At 41.7% G+C, this 16,736-nt stretch overlaps 1 protein-coding gene across 1 annotated transcript in view; it reads left to right on the forward strand.

The window, feature by feature from the left end:
- Positions 1-16,336, forward strand: part of nox5 (NADPH oxidase, EF-hand calcium binding domain 5) — a 79,836-nt gene extending 63,500 nt beyond the window's left edge. The window contains exons 14-16 of the mRNA XM_087981470.1: positions 1,287-1,386; positions 3,476-3,642; positions 15,375-16,336. Coding sequence (XP_087837596.1) covers positions 1,287-1,386; positions 3,476-3,642; positions 15,375-15,509 — 402 coding nt within the window. The 3' untranslated portion in view covers positions 15,510-16,336. The remainder of the gene's footprint in view (positions 1-1,286; positions 1,387-3,475; positions 3,643-15,374) is intronic.
- Positions 16,337-16,736: the final 400 nt, after the last annotated feature.

Below are 16,736 nucleotides of genomic sequence, written 5' to 3' on the forward strand. Positions count from 1 at the left end.
TTTCAAAAGGTAAGATCAGCAGATTGTTTTGGTCATAATGATTGGAGGTATTGTTTGATCAGAGTGCAAGTTCAAGTGAGTTAAACATTCTACATCAAGAACAGAAAAAGCAAAACTAGATGCCAGTAATATAATATTGTCACCAAGAAATCAAATCAGGAATTCAGAAGAAATCTTTTCACCCAGAAAGTGGTTGGAATGTGGAATTTGCTAGCACAGGGAGTTATTGAGGCAAACAGCAAAGAGACATTTAAAGAGCAGTTTTAATTAAGTGAGGGAGGGAGGAGAGGGTAAAGGGCCAGTCTGAAGAATTTATGTGGAAGGATGGGTAATAAACAGCTGGATGGACCAAATAGGTTTCTGTGCAGTACAACTTTGTGCAAATTAAGTGTTCTATTCAGATAAACTTGATGTACATTTCCCAATATTTACAAACGTCAGGACTTGAGACATGCTTAGTGCTTGCTGGACGGGAAATAATATTAAAATACTCAGATGCTTTCATTAACAAACTTTCTGCGAGAGTTATTCATTTCTCTTGAGTGTAATTATTTTTCTTATTTTCGTCAGCGCTGATCGAACACAAGAGCAGTGTACAATGACTGAGTTTTCAATTATTTTCCCTACTTTGAAATCAACGTGAGAAAATAATTCAACACAATGTTGCTGATTTTGGCTGTATATTGAGGACAAAATTTGCTAAGATCGATCCAAGATTTTGTGTGTCCAATTTGTAACTCACGTTCGACAGAACTTTCAGACAAATCTCTTCACTCAGGGAGTTGCGAATCTTTAAAATTCTCTCCCCTACAGGGTTTGGAAGCTCCATAATTAAATGCATTAAAGACACAAATCGGGGAATCAAGGGGTTTGGGGAGCATCCAGAAAATTGGAGTTGAGTTGGGTCAACCATGGAGGGAGATCTTGCAATGCAATGGTAGTGTCTCTATCTCTGGGCCAGCAGTTTTGAGTTCAAGATCTCACAAGGATTTGTTGGGCATGAAAGGAGCATTCATGATAATGAATAACCTATGAATTCTTCCAACACTTATTTCCATTTTCCAAAAAGAATAATGGTCTTCCTGGAGCTAGGCAAATAAGAAACAGTGAATGGCGCAGGAGGCTTGAAGGGCTGAATAATCCACTCCAGCTCCACTTCCTTATGTTGATATGGGCCTTTGCGCAATCTGTGGAGATCAGGAGGATTATGGCAAATATTGGGACAGTAACTGTGATTTCCATCTAATAAGGATATAAAGACTAATGGTGATGATTTGTGATTGCAGGTTGACTTTATTTGGATCAACAGAGACCAGAAATCGTTTGAGTGGTTTGTTAGCCTCCTGACTAAACTGGAGATGGACCAGGCTGATGAAGAGCCTCAGGGTAAGTTGACAAGCAGAGATGTGAATTAATCTAGCACCTCGTACAATTTCAGGGTTACTTAGAATACTTCAAAATTACTGAAGTACTCGTGAAGTCTGATTACTGTAGTTGTGTAGAAAACATATCTCCAACAGCATGACAAACTCCCACAAACCGCAAAGTGACAATGGCCAATTAATCTGCTTAGTGATATTGAGGGATCAATATACACTGGGGTGGGGGTGTGGGGGGAGTAATTCCTTCTTCTTCACTTTTATACTGTGGCCTCTTTCACCAGAAAATGCAGATGGAGTCTCAGTTTAACATTAATGCGTAGGTCAGTGGTGCATGGTAAAATATAGCTGAACTGTAGATGTGGACATGAAAAATGTTCCCATTATTATCATTTGAACAGTAAAACACATGGCTGTATAATTATGGATTCTATCCTTCCAGAGTTGAGTTGTGTTTGGAGAGAGTATTTTTATCTGTACAACATTGCTTGTGCATCACAAGTGGTTGCAACAGATAAGTTTCACCTAATTAATTCAAATATGAGGCTGCAGACTGAGCGTGAAATGAAACTGAATAACTTTTTCTGACAGGTGTAGAAAGGGTATTAACATGAAAATGTGAAGGCTGTTTTTCTCTATGTTATGTAAGTGCTAAGAAAAAGCCTAGGACCATTTCACTCATATACTCATGCATACCCAATGGATTGCCACTCCAAACATATTTTTTCCATTGGGACTAAGTTCCATATTTCTAGCTGGGAATTCCAATCCTGGCTCCTTCAGAAATGTGCAGTGAACCTGAAATCAAACGGTTCCCTCAGAGTGCAGGAGAGGCGAGCAAAGTGAAACCATGTCCCATCAAGCAGCAATACGCCAGCTTCTGTGGTTTAAACATTAAGTTGCACAGCTAGTGACTTTGGCAGCTGCTGTGAGAGAGTAGATATACAAGCTAAGTATGACATTAGGGTGGTAGTTGGTTCAGGAGTTAGGGTGCCAGGTAATTAGAATACCAATGTGCAAGATAAATAGTGTACCAGGTAAGTGACGTAATGCATAGGGTCGGTCAGAGTTAGCAGGTGGAGGTTGTGTCATGTTCAGCAGCAAACGAGTGGAGTGTTGAGATGGTGAGGGGTGAGATGGGTTATCATGTCCAGTGGTGGGGGAAGGAGGGTGTCAGGACAAGTGGGAGGAGGGGGGGATTTCCTGGAATCTGCTGAATCTGGGTTTCTGCACGATACTGCAACGTAACTCCAGTCTACACTGCTCTGAAAACTATACCAGAGTATTCAGGCAAAGCATCTATTGAACTAATCATCGAATGCCCTCTTGAATGCCTTAAGTGGACCCATTTCCAGACAGTTCATTCCAAAAGTTTTCTTTTCCCCTCACCTCACATTTGCTTCTTTTGTCAAACCCTTTAAGTACGTATCCTCTGGTTATCAAACCTCTTGCAAGTGGGAACAGGTTTTCCCTATCTATTCTGTTCACAGCCGACATGATTTTGAATGCTAACAAATTATTGATCGATCTGTCCACTCCACCAATTTGTTAATGTCCTTTTGAAGATCTATACAACCCTCCACCCAGTTTATACTGCTTGTAAATTTTCGGTTATCTGCAGACTTTTAAATTGTCCCTGTATACCAAGACAGGGGAGGTGATGGCACAATGATAAATCATTGGACTCAAAGTCCAAATCTCCAGGCTAATGTTTTGGGACATGAGTTCATATTCTACCATAACAGATGGTGAAATTTGATTTAAAAAAGAATCAGCAGTTAAAAAGCCAGCCAAATGGTGACCATGTAACTACTGTCGATGATTATAAAAAAAAATTTAGTTCACTCATGTTCTTCAAGGAAAGAAATATGCCATCCTTACCTGGTCTGACCTACATGTGACTCCAGACTCACAGCAATGTAGTTAACTCTTAGCTTCAATTGGGGATGGGCAATAAGTGCTGACCTAGCAAGTGATGCCTATGTCCCATGATCGAACATAAATAATTTGTCAAACATGATGTGACTGTGATCAACTGATGGTGTGATCAAATTCCAGAATTGTGAAGTTTGTTGTTTCTTTCTCCCAATGTGCAGGTAGATTCTTGGAGATGCACATGTACATGACCTCTGCTCTCAGTAAAAATGACATGAAGGCTTTAGGTTTACAGATGGCTTTGGATCTGTTGGCTAAGAAGGAGAACCGTGATTCCATTACAGGCTTGCGAACCAGAACACAGCCAGGTCGTCCAGACTGGGCCAAGGTAATCGTTTTCATCTTCAGAGGGTAAAAGAAGTAAATCAGACACTGTCTTTGTCGGGCAGTCAGATGTATAGCTCAGTGGGGATTTATTCGGTGATCTCAGCAGGAGATGCCACAACTGGCTTTTCTGCCCCTACCCTGAGGAGGTGCCAGAGAAAGGAGAACTGCACATGGGGTGACAGAAAGTGGAAGAGTGGGGTGACACAGAAGGAATGAGTTCACGAGAGCAGGAGAGGACAGACAATGTGACATTTCCGATCTCTACTCAGGATGCTACATGCTTTTCCATGTGAAATATAACACCAGTAACTCACCAAGATCCTTCCAACAGCACCGTCCAAACCTGCCACTCTATGACCTACAGGGACAGATCACCAGCACATGCCGGTCTTCCCTCTGAGCCACACATCAGCGTAATTTACAACTATATCACTGTTCCTTCAGTGTTATCAGGTCAAACTTTTGGAATTCCCTTCCAACAAGCATTGTGGGAGTCCCTACACTCCAAGGACTGCAGACCCGTTCAAGAAAGCAGCTCAGCATCACCTACTGCAGGGAAAGAAGGAAAGGCAATAAACGTTGGCTGAGCTAATGACACCCAATTTCCCATGACCTAAAAGAAAGCAATTTTATTTTTCTAATCTAGCATGCTATAAATAAAGTCTTTTTTATTGCACTGTTGGTACCAAGCAGAAATGCCTTCCGTCTGCCTGATCTCCAGGTCGCTTTAATTTCTGGGTTGGTTCTGACTTCTCCTTCTAGATCTTTTCTGCACGGCAGTGTTATAAGGCTATCAGTTGTGTCTGTTGACATGCAAGGGATAGATGGATGGGCTGATTCCTATGGCAAATGCAGCAGATTGCACTGTTTAAGGTGACATGTAATGAAATGAGAAAACAGTTCATTAAAGCATCCATTTAATAGTAGATTTTGTCTATAGGATTTCAAACCATCTTCTTTCTTCCCTTTTCCTTCTCACTATATTAGTGAATGTAACTTTGTAATTGTTTTTATACTTCTAATTGTTTTTATGCTTCCTTCCATAGTCTGGTAAAAAGATTATTTCAGAGGGGTGGCATAGTGGCTCAGTGGTTAGCATTGCTGCCTCACAGTGTCAGGGACCTGGATTTGATTCCTGCCTTGGGTGACTGTTTGTGTGGAGTTTGCACATTTTCCCTGTGTCTGCCTTGTGGTTTTCTCCCACAATCCAGAGATGTGCAGGTTAGGTGAATTGGCCTTGCTAAATCACATGTAGTCAGAGGTAAACGTCATGTGGGTGGGTTACTCTGCAGAGGAGAAAGTGTGGACTGCAGATGCTGGAGATCAGAGCTGAAAATGTGTTGCTGGAAAAGTGCAGCAGGTCAGGCAGCATCCAAAGAGCAGGAGAATCGACATTTCGGGCATGAGCCCTTCCTCAGGGCTCTGCAGAGGGTCAGTGTGGACTTGTTGGGCCAAAGGGCCTTTTTTCATACTGTAGGGAATCTAAACTTAAAAAAAATATGTCTAACAGTATCTTGGGGTTTGCTTTCTCACCCTCCCCACTCATTCTGCTTCTTGAATACTCCCCCCTCCACCTTTTCATTTTATTGATTCTGTGGTATGTTCCTTGGGTGATGGTAACAGTGGTAATGTTACTGGATCAGAATCCAGACGCCTGAAATTATACTATGGACGAGAGGTCAAATCCTACTACCAGCACCTGGGGAAATTCAAATTACAATAATTAATGAAATGGGAATTGAATACTGACTTCAGCAATAACAATGATCATGACTGTGGCAAATCCATATGGATTAGTGATGTCTTTCAGGAGAGGTAATCTGCTCTCCTCACCGTGTCTGGCTTTCAGATCCATGGTAATGTGATTGCCTCTTAACTGCCCTCCGAAATGGTGAAGGAAGCTACTTATAAATGATAAAAGTACCGGCGATGCCTATAACACGTGCACTGTAATGATTCAAATGGCAGTTCATCATCATTTTCTGTAGTGAAGTTAGAAATGGAGACTAAATGCTGACCTTGTCAAAATTACTTGTATTCCAAGAACAAATTTTATAAAGTGCAAGGGGGAGAGAATTTGTGAAGATCTTTGCAAAATATAAGGAGGGATAGTGAGCTATAAATCTCGAGTAGAATTAACCAAGTTAGCCCCAGTCTTCAATCCTTTGAGTTGATATTGGCCTAGGCTGATGGTTTTGCTTTGCCTACTCTGAGTATTGGTAATGACAATGTAGTCCACAGGGATACAGATTCAAGTCAATATGAGATTTCTACACCTATTTATATAGTGGAATCAGTTCCAATGTTTGATGAGAACACCTAAAATCTGAGAACTGCATATTCGCATATAATGCATACCGATCCAGCAGTAACACTTAAACAGTAGCTCAGTCATTCTACCTTTGAACGTTCCCAGTATCAGGAGGTAGGCTAACACCAGCAACTTGCATTTCCAGCAATGGATTAAACTGCTTCACAAGAATGTCACCAAAAAAAAATCTCAGCACCAAGTATTACAATCCTCGCTGATGCTACTGAACAAGTCAGATCCCAGATTCCAATCTCCTTTGATAGATCCTATTTTGCTTATTTTGGTTTTAATGAGATTGTCTTTCACAGAATCAAACGCACTGGGTGTTGCAGATTTCATTTTAACAATAAAACGGAAGTTTATTAAGCAAAACAAATGAACATAGAATAAATCAATAAATTTACTTATAACACAAATTTGAAGAGTTTTAAACTCACAGTACAAGTATAATCCCAAAACTTTCCTTTACCAATTCTGGAAAAGAAAAACAAGTCCCTTCTCCAATACCCAACAGCAGCAACACTTGTACAGTACTCAGACCAGTACTCTTTCTCTAACATCTCGATAGGTTTAAAATAGCTACAACTTTAACTCTCAAAGTGCAAATGCTGAGAGCTTCTTTCAGGAGCATATTATACACCTAACAGCTTCAAGTCCTCCTCACAGTTTTATCTTAACACTTCCAGCCTGGGACTAACAATTATTCCTTACTCTCAGATAATCTAGTTTGACTATATTCTTCCCTTCTCAGCAGCACTGTTCTATACCTGTATCTCCATGGAAGGACTTCAAGGAATTGCCCCACTCAAAGCAAAACTCAAAATGAAAAATCTCTTTCTCTAAACTAAGGGTATTTATTTCTCTTAAGCTTGACAAACCTCCTAATCCAGAAATTTCTAACTGAAACATTGAGATACTATTGTCTACGTTGCTAGCTCCTAAAAGATTCTATACCTAGATACTTTTCTCCTAAGATGGCATAGAACAGAGAAAAGTACAGAACAGAACAGGCCCTTCGGCCCACAATGTTGTGCTGAGGATTATGTCCCTAATGACTCTGCTTCCACTAACACCGCTGGCAACACATTCCATGCATTCACAACTCTCTGCGTAAAGAACCTATGTCTGATGTCTCCTCTATACCTTCCTCCTAATATCTTAAAACTATGAATCTTCGTGCCAGTCAATCCTGCCTTGGGGAAAAGTCTCTGGCTATTGACTCTATCCATGCCTCTCATTATCTTGTATACCTCGATCAGGTCACCTCTCTTCCTACTTCTCTCCAGAGAGAAAAGTCCGAGCTTAGTCAGCCTCTCTGCGTAAGACAAACCCTCCAATCCAGGCAGCATCCTGATAAACCTTCTTTGCATCCTCTCCAAAGCCTCCATATCTTTCCTATAATAGGGTAACCAGAACTGGATACAATATTCCAAGTGTGGTCTCACCAGGGTCTTGTAGGGCTGCAGCAAAACCTTGTGGCTCTTAAACTCGATCCTTCTGTTAATGAAAGCCAAAACACCACATGCTTTCTTAACAACTTTATCCGCTTGGGTGGCAACTTCGAGGGATTTAAGCACTTCAACACCAAGATCCCTCTGTTCCTCCACACTGCCAAGAATCCTGTCTTTAATCCAATATTCAGCATTCAAGTTCGACCTTCCAAAATGCATCACTTTGCATTTATCCAGGTTGAACTCCATCTGCCATTTCTCAGCCCAGCTCTGCATCCTGTCTATGACGTGCTGCAGCCTGCAATAGCCCTCGGTACTATCAACGGCAACTCCAACCTTTGCGTCATCGGCAAATTTACTAACCCACCCCTCAATCTCCTCGTCCAAGTCATTTATAAAAACTACAAAGAGCAGAGAGGCCCAAGAACAGAGCCCTGCAGGACACCACTCACCACTGACCTCCAGGCAGAATACTTTCCATCTACAACCACTCTCTGCCTTCTGTCAGCCAACCAATTCTGAATCCAGACAGCCACATCTCCCTGTATCCCATACCTCCTGACTTTATGAATGAGCCAACCATGGGGAACCTTATCAAATGCCTTGCTGAAATCTATATACACCACATCCACTGCTCGACCTTCATCAACCTGTCTCGTCACCTTCTCAAAGAACTCAATAAGATTTGTGAGGTATGTCCTGCCCCTCACAAAGTCATGCTGACTGCATTTAATCATGCTATGCTTTTCCAAATAGTCATAGATCCTATCCCTCAGAATTCTTTCTAAAACCTTGCTGACCACAGACGTAAGACTGACAAAGTTAGTTGGGACTTGTAAATTTTTCTCTGTGTTGATGTGAGTACATGTGGCAATAAAGCTAATTCTAAATTCTGAAGTAAACAAGAACCCATTAGGACCCTTGAAAGGCTCTCACAAACTGTTTTAGAAGAAATCGCCATTGCTACAGAAGTATTTATGTTAATTGTTAACTTCAGATACATAGAAAACTTGTATACTATTAACTAAAATTCAAAATCTAAACTTAAGATAAGTTACATTTTCAAAACAAATTACACAGGTTATACAAATTCAGTCATATAAGAACATACAATGGCAAATGAATCAAAGTTTGGACAAAGAATAGTATATCAGGGATGTATTAAAGGAGCAGAGGAAGGTGTGCAGACTAGCATTGTCAACCCTTATTGGTTGCTCCAACAATCTTTGCTACTTGCAATGCCTTAAACCCAGGGGCAGGTATCAAAATTACCCTGACAGCTTTAAATTTCCCAGTTCCTGCAGACCTGTGCTCCATCTGAATCACTGTTCAGCCTCAATTGGGATAAAGTGGCTTTCGAACTCATCACAAAACATTTTGCTGTGCTGTCACCTCTTGCCTTTCAAAGCTGAATGTTGCTGGTTTGGAGTGTGAGGCAGTGGAATAATTCAGGTATATAAGCACTGTGCTCTATTAAATGCCTGGCTTTATTACAAAATAACAGTAACAAGGAGTAGAAAGAAAGAAAGGGACAAGAAGAGAATGTTAATTTGAATATATAAACTGTTAATTGTCACTTGTGGAATATAGTGTATGCACCAGCGTTTTTGTATTCAAAAAGCAAAATGTTGAATAGACACATTAAAAATAATTTATAGCACAGACACTTTACACAGCATCTTAAATTACATAACAACTGTAAAAAGAGCTTTTAGATTATGACAGAGTGACACGTTGATTGCTCTCTTGTTGGAGCTGTAAATCATTGATTTTTATTCTCCCTATCTCTCCTCTATACTATCGATTTCAGACAGTAATTATGTGGGTGTGAAATGCGTATCAAAGCCGAGACAGCAATTTAATCTAATGATACATGTTTTACAGTAACAATCACTAATGCACTACAAGAAAAGTTGCATTAAGAGGTATTTTAATAATATGTTGTAAAACCTGTAGTCGCTCAACATCAGCAGCAGTAACCTTGCCTTTATTAACCCTCCGCAGGGGAGTTTGTGGCATTTGCCTGAGTGCTTTATTTCTGCTAATTCACATTTCGAGGTTTCCTGCATCGCTAGTGAAACAATTGATGGCTAAACTCACTTCCTGTGGGACTGCGGATGAACTAATTAGATTTTCAGTCCATTTAGGTCAAAGAAATCAAAAATTTTAACTTCAAGCAAGAGTTGTAATGAGCTGAGCCTTTCCCAATGCACTGCACAGTCAGGCTAGAGTTGTGTTCAAATCCTGGAATGGGTTCAAAGTGATTCAAACTGAATATTTATTGCATCATTCTCACTTCTTAGCTGAAGTCTTGGACTTAGACACAATAGAGTCTACACCTCAGTAACAAGCCGTCACACCCGACAATGTGCCAAAGCTTAAGCTCCACTTGAACTTTCTCTCACATTGCTTCATCTCAATCTCTATCAACAGATCCTTCTTTCTTCTCCTCTTCCTTCTGCTGCACCTCTGCCTCTCCTGACCCATTCTCACTGCTCTCTCTGTTCCCTTCTCCCCACCTCTCTTAGAGTTATAGAGTCATAGAGACGTACAGCATGGAAACAGACCCTTCGGTCCAACCTGTCCATGCCGACCAGATATGCCAACCCAATCTAGTCCCACCTGCCAGCACCCAGCCCATATCCCTTCAAACCCTTCCTATTCATATACCCATTCAAATGCCTCTTAAATGTTGCAATTGTACCAGCCTCCACCACTTACTCTGGCAGCTCATTCCATACATGTACCACCCTCTGCATGAAAAAGTTGCCCCTTAGGTCTCTTTTATATTTTTCCCCTCTCACCCTAAACCTATGCCCTCTAGTTCTGGACCCCCCGACTCCAGGGAAAAGACTTTGCCTATTTATCCTATCTATGCCCCTCATAATTTTGTAAACGTCTATAAAGTCACCCCTCAGCCTCCGACGCTCCAGGGAAAACAGCCCCAGCCTGTTCAGCCTCTCCCTGTAGACCAGATCCTCCAACCCTGGCAACATTCTTGTAAATCTTTTCTGAACCCTTTCAAGTTTCACAACATCTTTCCGATAGAAAGGAGACCAGAATTGCACGCAATATTCCAACAGTGGCCTAACCAATATCCTGTACAGCCGCAATATGACCTCCCAACTCCTGTACTCAATACTCTGACCAATAAAGGAAAGCATACCAAATGCCTTCTTCACTATCCTATCTATCTGCGACTCCACTTTCAAAGAGCTATGAACCTGCATTCCAAGGTCTCTTTGTTCAGCAACACTCCCTAGGACCTTACCATTAAGTGTATAAGTCCTGCTAAGATTTGCTTTCCCAAAATGCAGCACCTTGCATTTTTCTGAATTAAACTCCATCTGCCACTTCCCAGCCCATTGGCCCAACTGGTCCAGATCCTGTTGTAATCTGAGGTAACCTTCTTCGCTGTCCTCTACACCTCCTATTTTGGTGTCATCTGCAAATTTACTAACTGTACTTCTTATGCTCGCATCCAAATCATTTATGTAAATGACAAAAAGTAGAGGGCCCAACACCGATCCTTGTGGCACTCCACTGGTCACAGGCCTCCAGTCTGAAAAACAACCCTCCACCACCACCCTCTGTCTTCTACCTTTGAGCCAGTTCTGTATCCAAATAGCTAGTTCTCCCTGTATTCCATGAGATCTAACCTTGCTAATCAGTCTCCCATGGGGAACCTCGTCGAATGCCTTACTGAAGTCCATACAGATCACATCTACTGCTCTGCCCTCATCAATCTTCTTTGTTACTTCTTCAAAAAACACAATCAAGTTTGTGAGAAATGATTTCCCATGCACAAAGCCATGTTGACTATCCCGAATCAGTCCTTGCCTTTCCAAATACATGGACATCTTGTCCCTCAGGATTCCCTCCAACAACTTGCCCACCACCGAGGTCAGGCTCACCGGCCTATAGTTCCCTGGCTTGTCTTTTTACCGCCCTTCTTAAACAGTGGCACCATGTTTGCCAACCTCCAGTCTTCCGTCATATCACCTGTGACCATCGATGATACAAATATCTCAGCAAGAGGCCCAGCAATCACTTCTCTATCTTCCCACAGAGTTCTTGGGTACACCTGATCAGGTCCTGGGGATTTATCCACCTTTAACCGTTTCAAGACATCCGGCACTTCCTCCTCTGTAATCTGGACATTTTGCAAGATATCACCATCTATTTCCCTACGTCTATATCTTCCATATCCTTTTCCACAGTAAATACTGATGTCAAATATTCATTTAGTATCTCCCCCATTTTCTGTGGCTCCACATAAAAGCCGCCTTGCTGATCTTTGAGGGGCCCTATTCTCTCCCTAGTTACCCTTTTGTCTTTAATATATTTGTAAAAACCCTTTGGATTCTCCTTAATTCTATTTGCCAAAGCAATCTCATGTCCCCGTTTTGCCCTCCTGATTTCCCTCTTAAATATACTCCTACTTTCTTTTTACTCTTCTAAGGATTCACTCGATCTATCCTGTCTATACCTGACATATGCTTCCTTCTTTTTCTTAACCAAACCCTCAATTTCTTTAATCATCCAGCATTCCCTATACCTACCAGCCTTTCCTTTCACCCTGACAGGAATATACTTTCTCTGGATCCTTGTTATCTCATTTCTGAAGGCTTCCCATTTTCCAGCTGTCCCTTTACCTGCGAACATCTGCCTCCAATCAGCTTTCGAAAGTTCTTGCCTAATACCGTCAAAATTGGCCTTTCTCCAATTTAGAACTTCAACTTTTAGATCTGGTCTATCCTTTTCCATCACTATTTTAAAACAAATAGAATTATGGTCACTGGCCCCAAAGTGCTCCCCCACCTGACATCTCAGTCACCTGCCTTGTCTTATTTCCCAAGAGTAGGCCAAGTTTTGCACCTTCTCTAGTAGGTACATCCACATACTGAATCAGAAAATTGTCTTGTGCACACTTAAGAAATTCCTCTCCATCTAAACCTTTAACACTATGGCAGTCCCAGTCGATGTTTGGAAAGTTAAAATCCCCTACCATAACTACCCATTTTTCTTACAGATAGCTGAGATCTCCTTACAAGTTTGTTTCTCAATTTCCCTCTGAGTATTGGGGGGTTTATAATACAATCCCAATAAGGTGATCAATCATTTCTTATTTCTCAGTTCCACCCAAATAACTTCCCTTGATGTATTTCCGGGAATATTCTCCCTCAGCAAAGCTGTAATGCTATCCCTTATCAAAAATGCCACTCCCCCTCCTCACTTGCCTCCCTTTCCAAACTTCCTTTAGCATTAAGCTGCCAGTCCTGCCCATCCCTGAGCCATGTTTCCGTAATTGCTATGATATCCCAGTCCCATGTTGCTAACCATACCCTGAGTTCATCTGCCTTCCCTGTTAGGCCCCTTGCATTGAAAAAAATGCAGTTTAATTTATTAGTCCCACCTTGTCCCTGCCTGCCCTGACTGTTTGACTCACTTCTGTTCTCAGCTGTACCTGTCTCAGATCGATCTCTTTCCTTACTATCTCCCTGGGTCCTACCCCTCACCTTACTGGTTTAAATCCTCCCAAGCAGTTCTTGCAAATTTCCCTGCCAGTATATTAGTCCCCTTCCAATTTAGGTGCAATCCGTCCTTCTTGTACAGGTCACTTCTACCCCAAAAGAGATTCCAATGATCCAAAAATGTGAATCCTTCTCCCATACACCAGCTCCTCAGCCATGCATTCATCTGCTCGATCCTCCTATTCCTGCCCTCACTCGCTCATAGCACTGGGAGTAATCCAGATATTACTACCCTTGAGGACCTCCTTTTTAAATTTCTGCCTAACTCTCTGTAATCTCCCTTCAGAGTCTCAACCTTTTCCCTTCCTATGTCGTTGGTTCCAATGTGGACAATGACCTCTTGCTGGCCCCTCTCCCCCGTGAGAACATTCTGCGCCCTCTCTGAGACATCCTTAATCCTGGCACCAGGGAAACAACACACCATTCTGCTTTTTCTCTGCTGGCCATAGAAACGTCTGTCTGTACCTCTGACTACAGAATCCCCTAACACAATTGATCTCTTGGAAGCCGACGTACCCCTCATTGCATTAGAGTCAGTCTCAATACCAGAAACTTGGCTGTTCGTGCTACGTTCCCCTGAGAATCCATCACCCCCTACATTTTCCAAAGCAGCATACCTGTTTGAAATGGGTATATCCACAAAAGACTCCTGCCCTCGGTGCCGACTTCTCTCACCCTTCCTGAGTTAACCCATCTATGTGACTGTATCTGAGACTTTCCCCCCTTCCTATAACTGCCATCCATCACATACTGTTGCTGTTGCAAATTCCTCATCGCTACTATCTGTCTCTCCAACCGATCCACTCGATCTGACAAGATTCACATCCAACATCATTTATGGCAGATATAATCTGCAGTAACACTTAAACTCTCTTTAAACTCCCACATCTGACAAGAAGTACATATCGCTGCAAAGGCCATTTTTGCTCCTTCACAATCTACAGATCCAGAAAATAACACCATCTTATTCCTCTACAAACACTGCCCCAGGTTAAATTAATAGCTATGGCTTATATTTTAAGTTTAATCAAGAGACTTATCTCCAAAAACATATAATCAAGAAAGAATCCACTATACTCACTACTGCAGCCTTTCTCTTGGACAGACTTAAAACAACAATTAACTCATCTGATTCTATGCTGTGAACTTCACCCAAGAGTTCCTCCAAGATTAGTTGTGAAATTCACTGTTTGTTAATTTTCCCAGTTGCACTCCGATGTCCAGCGATACACAAATTCAAACAGCAAAGGCAGTAACTGTGCAGGTTCTCTCTCTCTCCCTCCTGCACTGTCCTCACCATGTGCTTCCTTTGTCTGCTCTTCTCCCTTTTAAACTGCTGTTGTTTTGACTTTTTTTTCCCAAAGTTCCAAAACAATGCAACAGCATATAAAACAGTAATTGCTGCTCCTGGAATTCGAGGAAATCACTTCCAACACTTAAAATACCTCAAAAAAAGGAGCAGCTCTTACAGCCAGAAATTTTTCCCGTCCTCCATCTCTTCCTCCTTCCCAGTGAACTAACGCCTGATCATTGCTGTGCAGATAACATAGTCACTTCATTGTGAAAGCAATTCATCCCTTTTTAAATTTGGACTGGGGTTACAGAACGGTGTTTCCCTGATTATATTTTTGCATCTGTAATATTTGTGTCTTACCTGTTTCTATTTGTGTACCTTTTGTGTGTGGTATTTTAGAATGGGTGATGTTTAAGTGTATAGTCATAAATTACTAATTCTGTTTTTCAATTTTCAGTCATTGGTTGAGAAAATTAAATTGGTTATGATAAACAATTAATTCCTTGTTAATGGTCAAAACCTGATATATATTTGTTTTGTTTTGGTAGTTCAGTTAAATTTTTTAATTTGTGGTAACTCTAGGACCAATAGGAACTGATACCCATGCACTTCCCCAAGTGAATTGTGACGGATTGGTGGTCAGTGTCCAGGAAGCAAAAGTGAGGACTATAGTTGCTGGGGATTAGAGTTGAGAGTGTGGTGCTGGAAAAGCACAGCAGGTCAGGCAGCATCCAAAGAGCAGGAGAGTCAACATTTTGGGCAAAAGCCCTTCATCAGGAATGAGGCTGTGAGCCGAGGGGATGGTGAGATAAATGGGAGGGGGGGGGTGGGGCGGGGGGGGGGGAAGGTCACTGAGAGTGCAATAGGTAAATGAAGGTGGGGATAAATGGTGATCGGTCAGAGGGGAGGGTGGAGTGGATAGGTGGGAAGGAAGATGGACAGGTAGGACAGGTCATGAGGGCACTGCTGAACTGGAAGATTGGTACTGGGATAAGGTGGCGGGGGGCAAATGAGAAAACTGGTGAAGTCCATACTGATGCCATGGGGTTGGAGGGTCAGTGTCCAGTATTTGATATAGTTGTAAGTAGCGTGACAACAAATCTCAATGCATTACGAAGACAATGTGTTTTTAACTTTTTGTAGGTTTTCCAAAAGATTGCTGAAGAAAGAAAAGGGAAAGTCCATGTTTTCTTTTGTGGTTCCCCTGTCCTGGCTAAAACAATCAAAGCTCAGTGTGAGCATTTTGGCTTCAAATTCTACAAAGAAAACTTCCAGTGATGTGGTAGTGGTTGTGAATCAACCAGGTTTCCCTCTGGTGCAATGCACAGGTTGACTTTATGTAAACTTCCTCTATTCATGTGATTGATTAAGATTTGTGGAGCAGTGAGAGGAAATCATGTCCGAGACTCTCCATTAGATTTTGTTTTGTCTGGTATTCAGGAAGACAAATAGTTGGAATGTGGATAGTGGAGATTCCACTTGACTTATTGCCCTGGCATAACTAACCCATTCTGAATCCGAGATCCCAGGTATCATCCCTGAAAAGTGCTAACTAGGTTGATCTTAACCAGCAAAGGTTGGCTGCAGCAGTTAGTTCCTGCCCTGCTGGACTCTGGGAGATTTGTGCGGGCGGTATTAAAGTATGGTGTCCCTCACAGTCAAATATCTTCCTGATTTGGAGATGCCGGTGTTGGACTGGGGTGTACAAAGTTAAAAGTCACACAACACCAGGTTATAGTCCAACAGGTTTAATTGGAAGCACACTAGCTTTCGGAGCGACGCTCCTTCATTCATTACCCAACTCCACACGTGAAGTATAGGCACTTCGACATCAGGGAGGTTCCAAACCCAGGGAATCGGACTGACCACTCGAGCATGAGTCAGAAGAGGAAGGCAAAAGAAAGGGGAGACCCAGGATTTCAATATAATTCATTATGTTCAAATATTTACTAAAATTTTTATTTTGAAAATCCCAGCTTGTTGCATTGAGTATGGGATGAATAATGTAATTGGAAATCCATACTTAATAGTGAGAAACCCAGAGATGCACAAGCTATCCCTGGGACAACCTGGAAGCTCATAACACAACCTGTTCATTTGACCAATCTTGCTAACGTGCCTAAGTGTTTACAGAAATAATATTCATTGCAGCAACAATCTGCATATTTCACTGGCCTCCTGTTGTAACATTATGTGGACTTTTAAAAGAGTGATGTGGCATGTTTCTGTTTGCTCAAGTCGAATAAAACCTGTTGTGGAGCTTGTAACAAGTTCTTGGAAATTGGTGTGTACAATGACCCCCTCAGCACTTCAGAAAATCATGTTCTCATTCACCATTTTCAATCTATGATAGAATTGTATTTGGAATCAATGCTGTGCAACAACCAATCCCATTCCTTTAAGCTTTAGTTTTAACAGTGGCCACCTACTGTGGACTGAACTGAAGAGATGATTTTCTTTCAACTTCCTTTAACACGAGATGGTAAATGTTTGGTTTCCTGAAAG

Source organism: Chiloscyllium plagiosum, unplaced genomic scaffold, assembly GCF_037043375.1.
Source record: "Chiloscyllium plagiosum isolate Xiang-an unplaced genomic scaffold, Cpla_swu_hap1 HiC_scaffold_39, whole genome shotgun sequence".
In the NCBI taxonomy this organism is placed as follows: Eukaryota; Metazoa; Chordata; class Chondrichthyes; order Orectolobiformes; family Hemiscylliidae; genus Chiloscyllium; species Chiloscyllium plagiosum.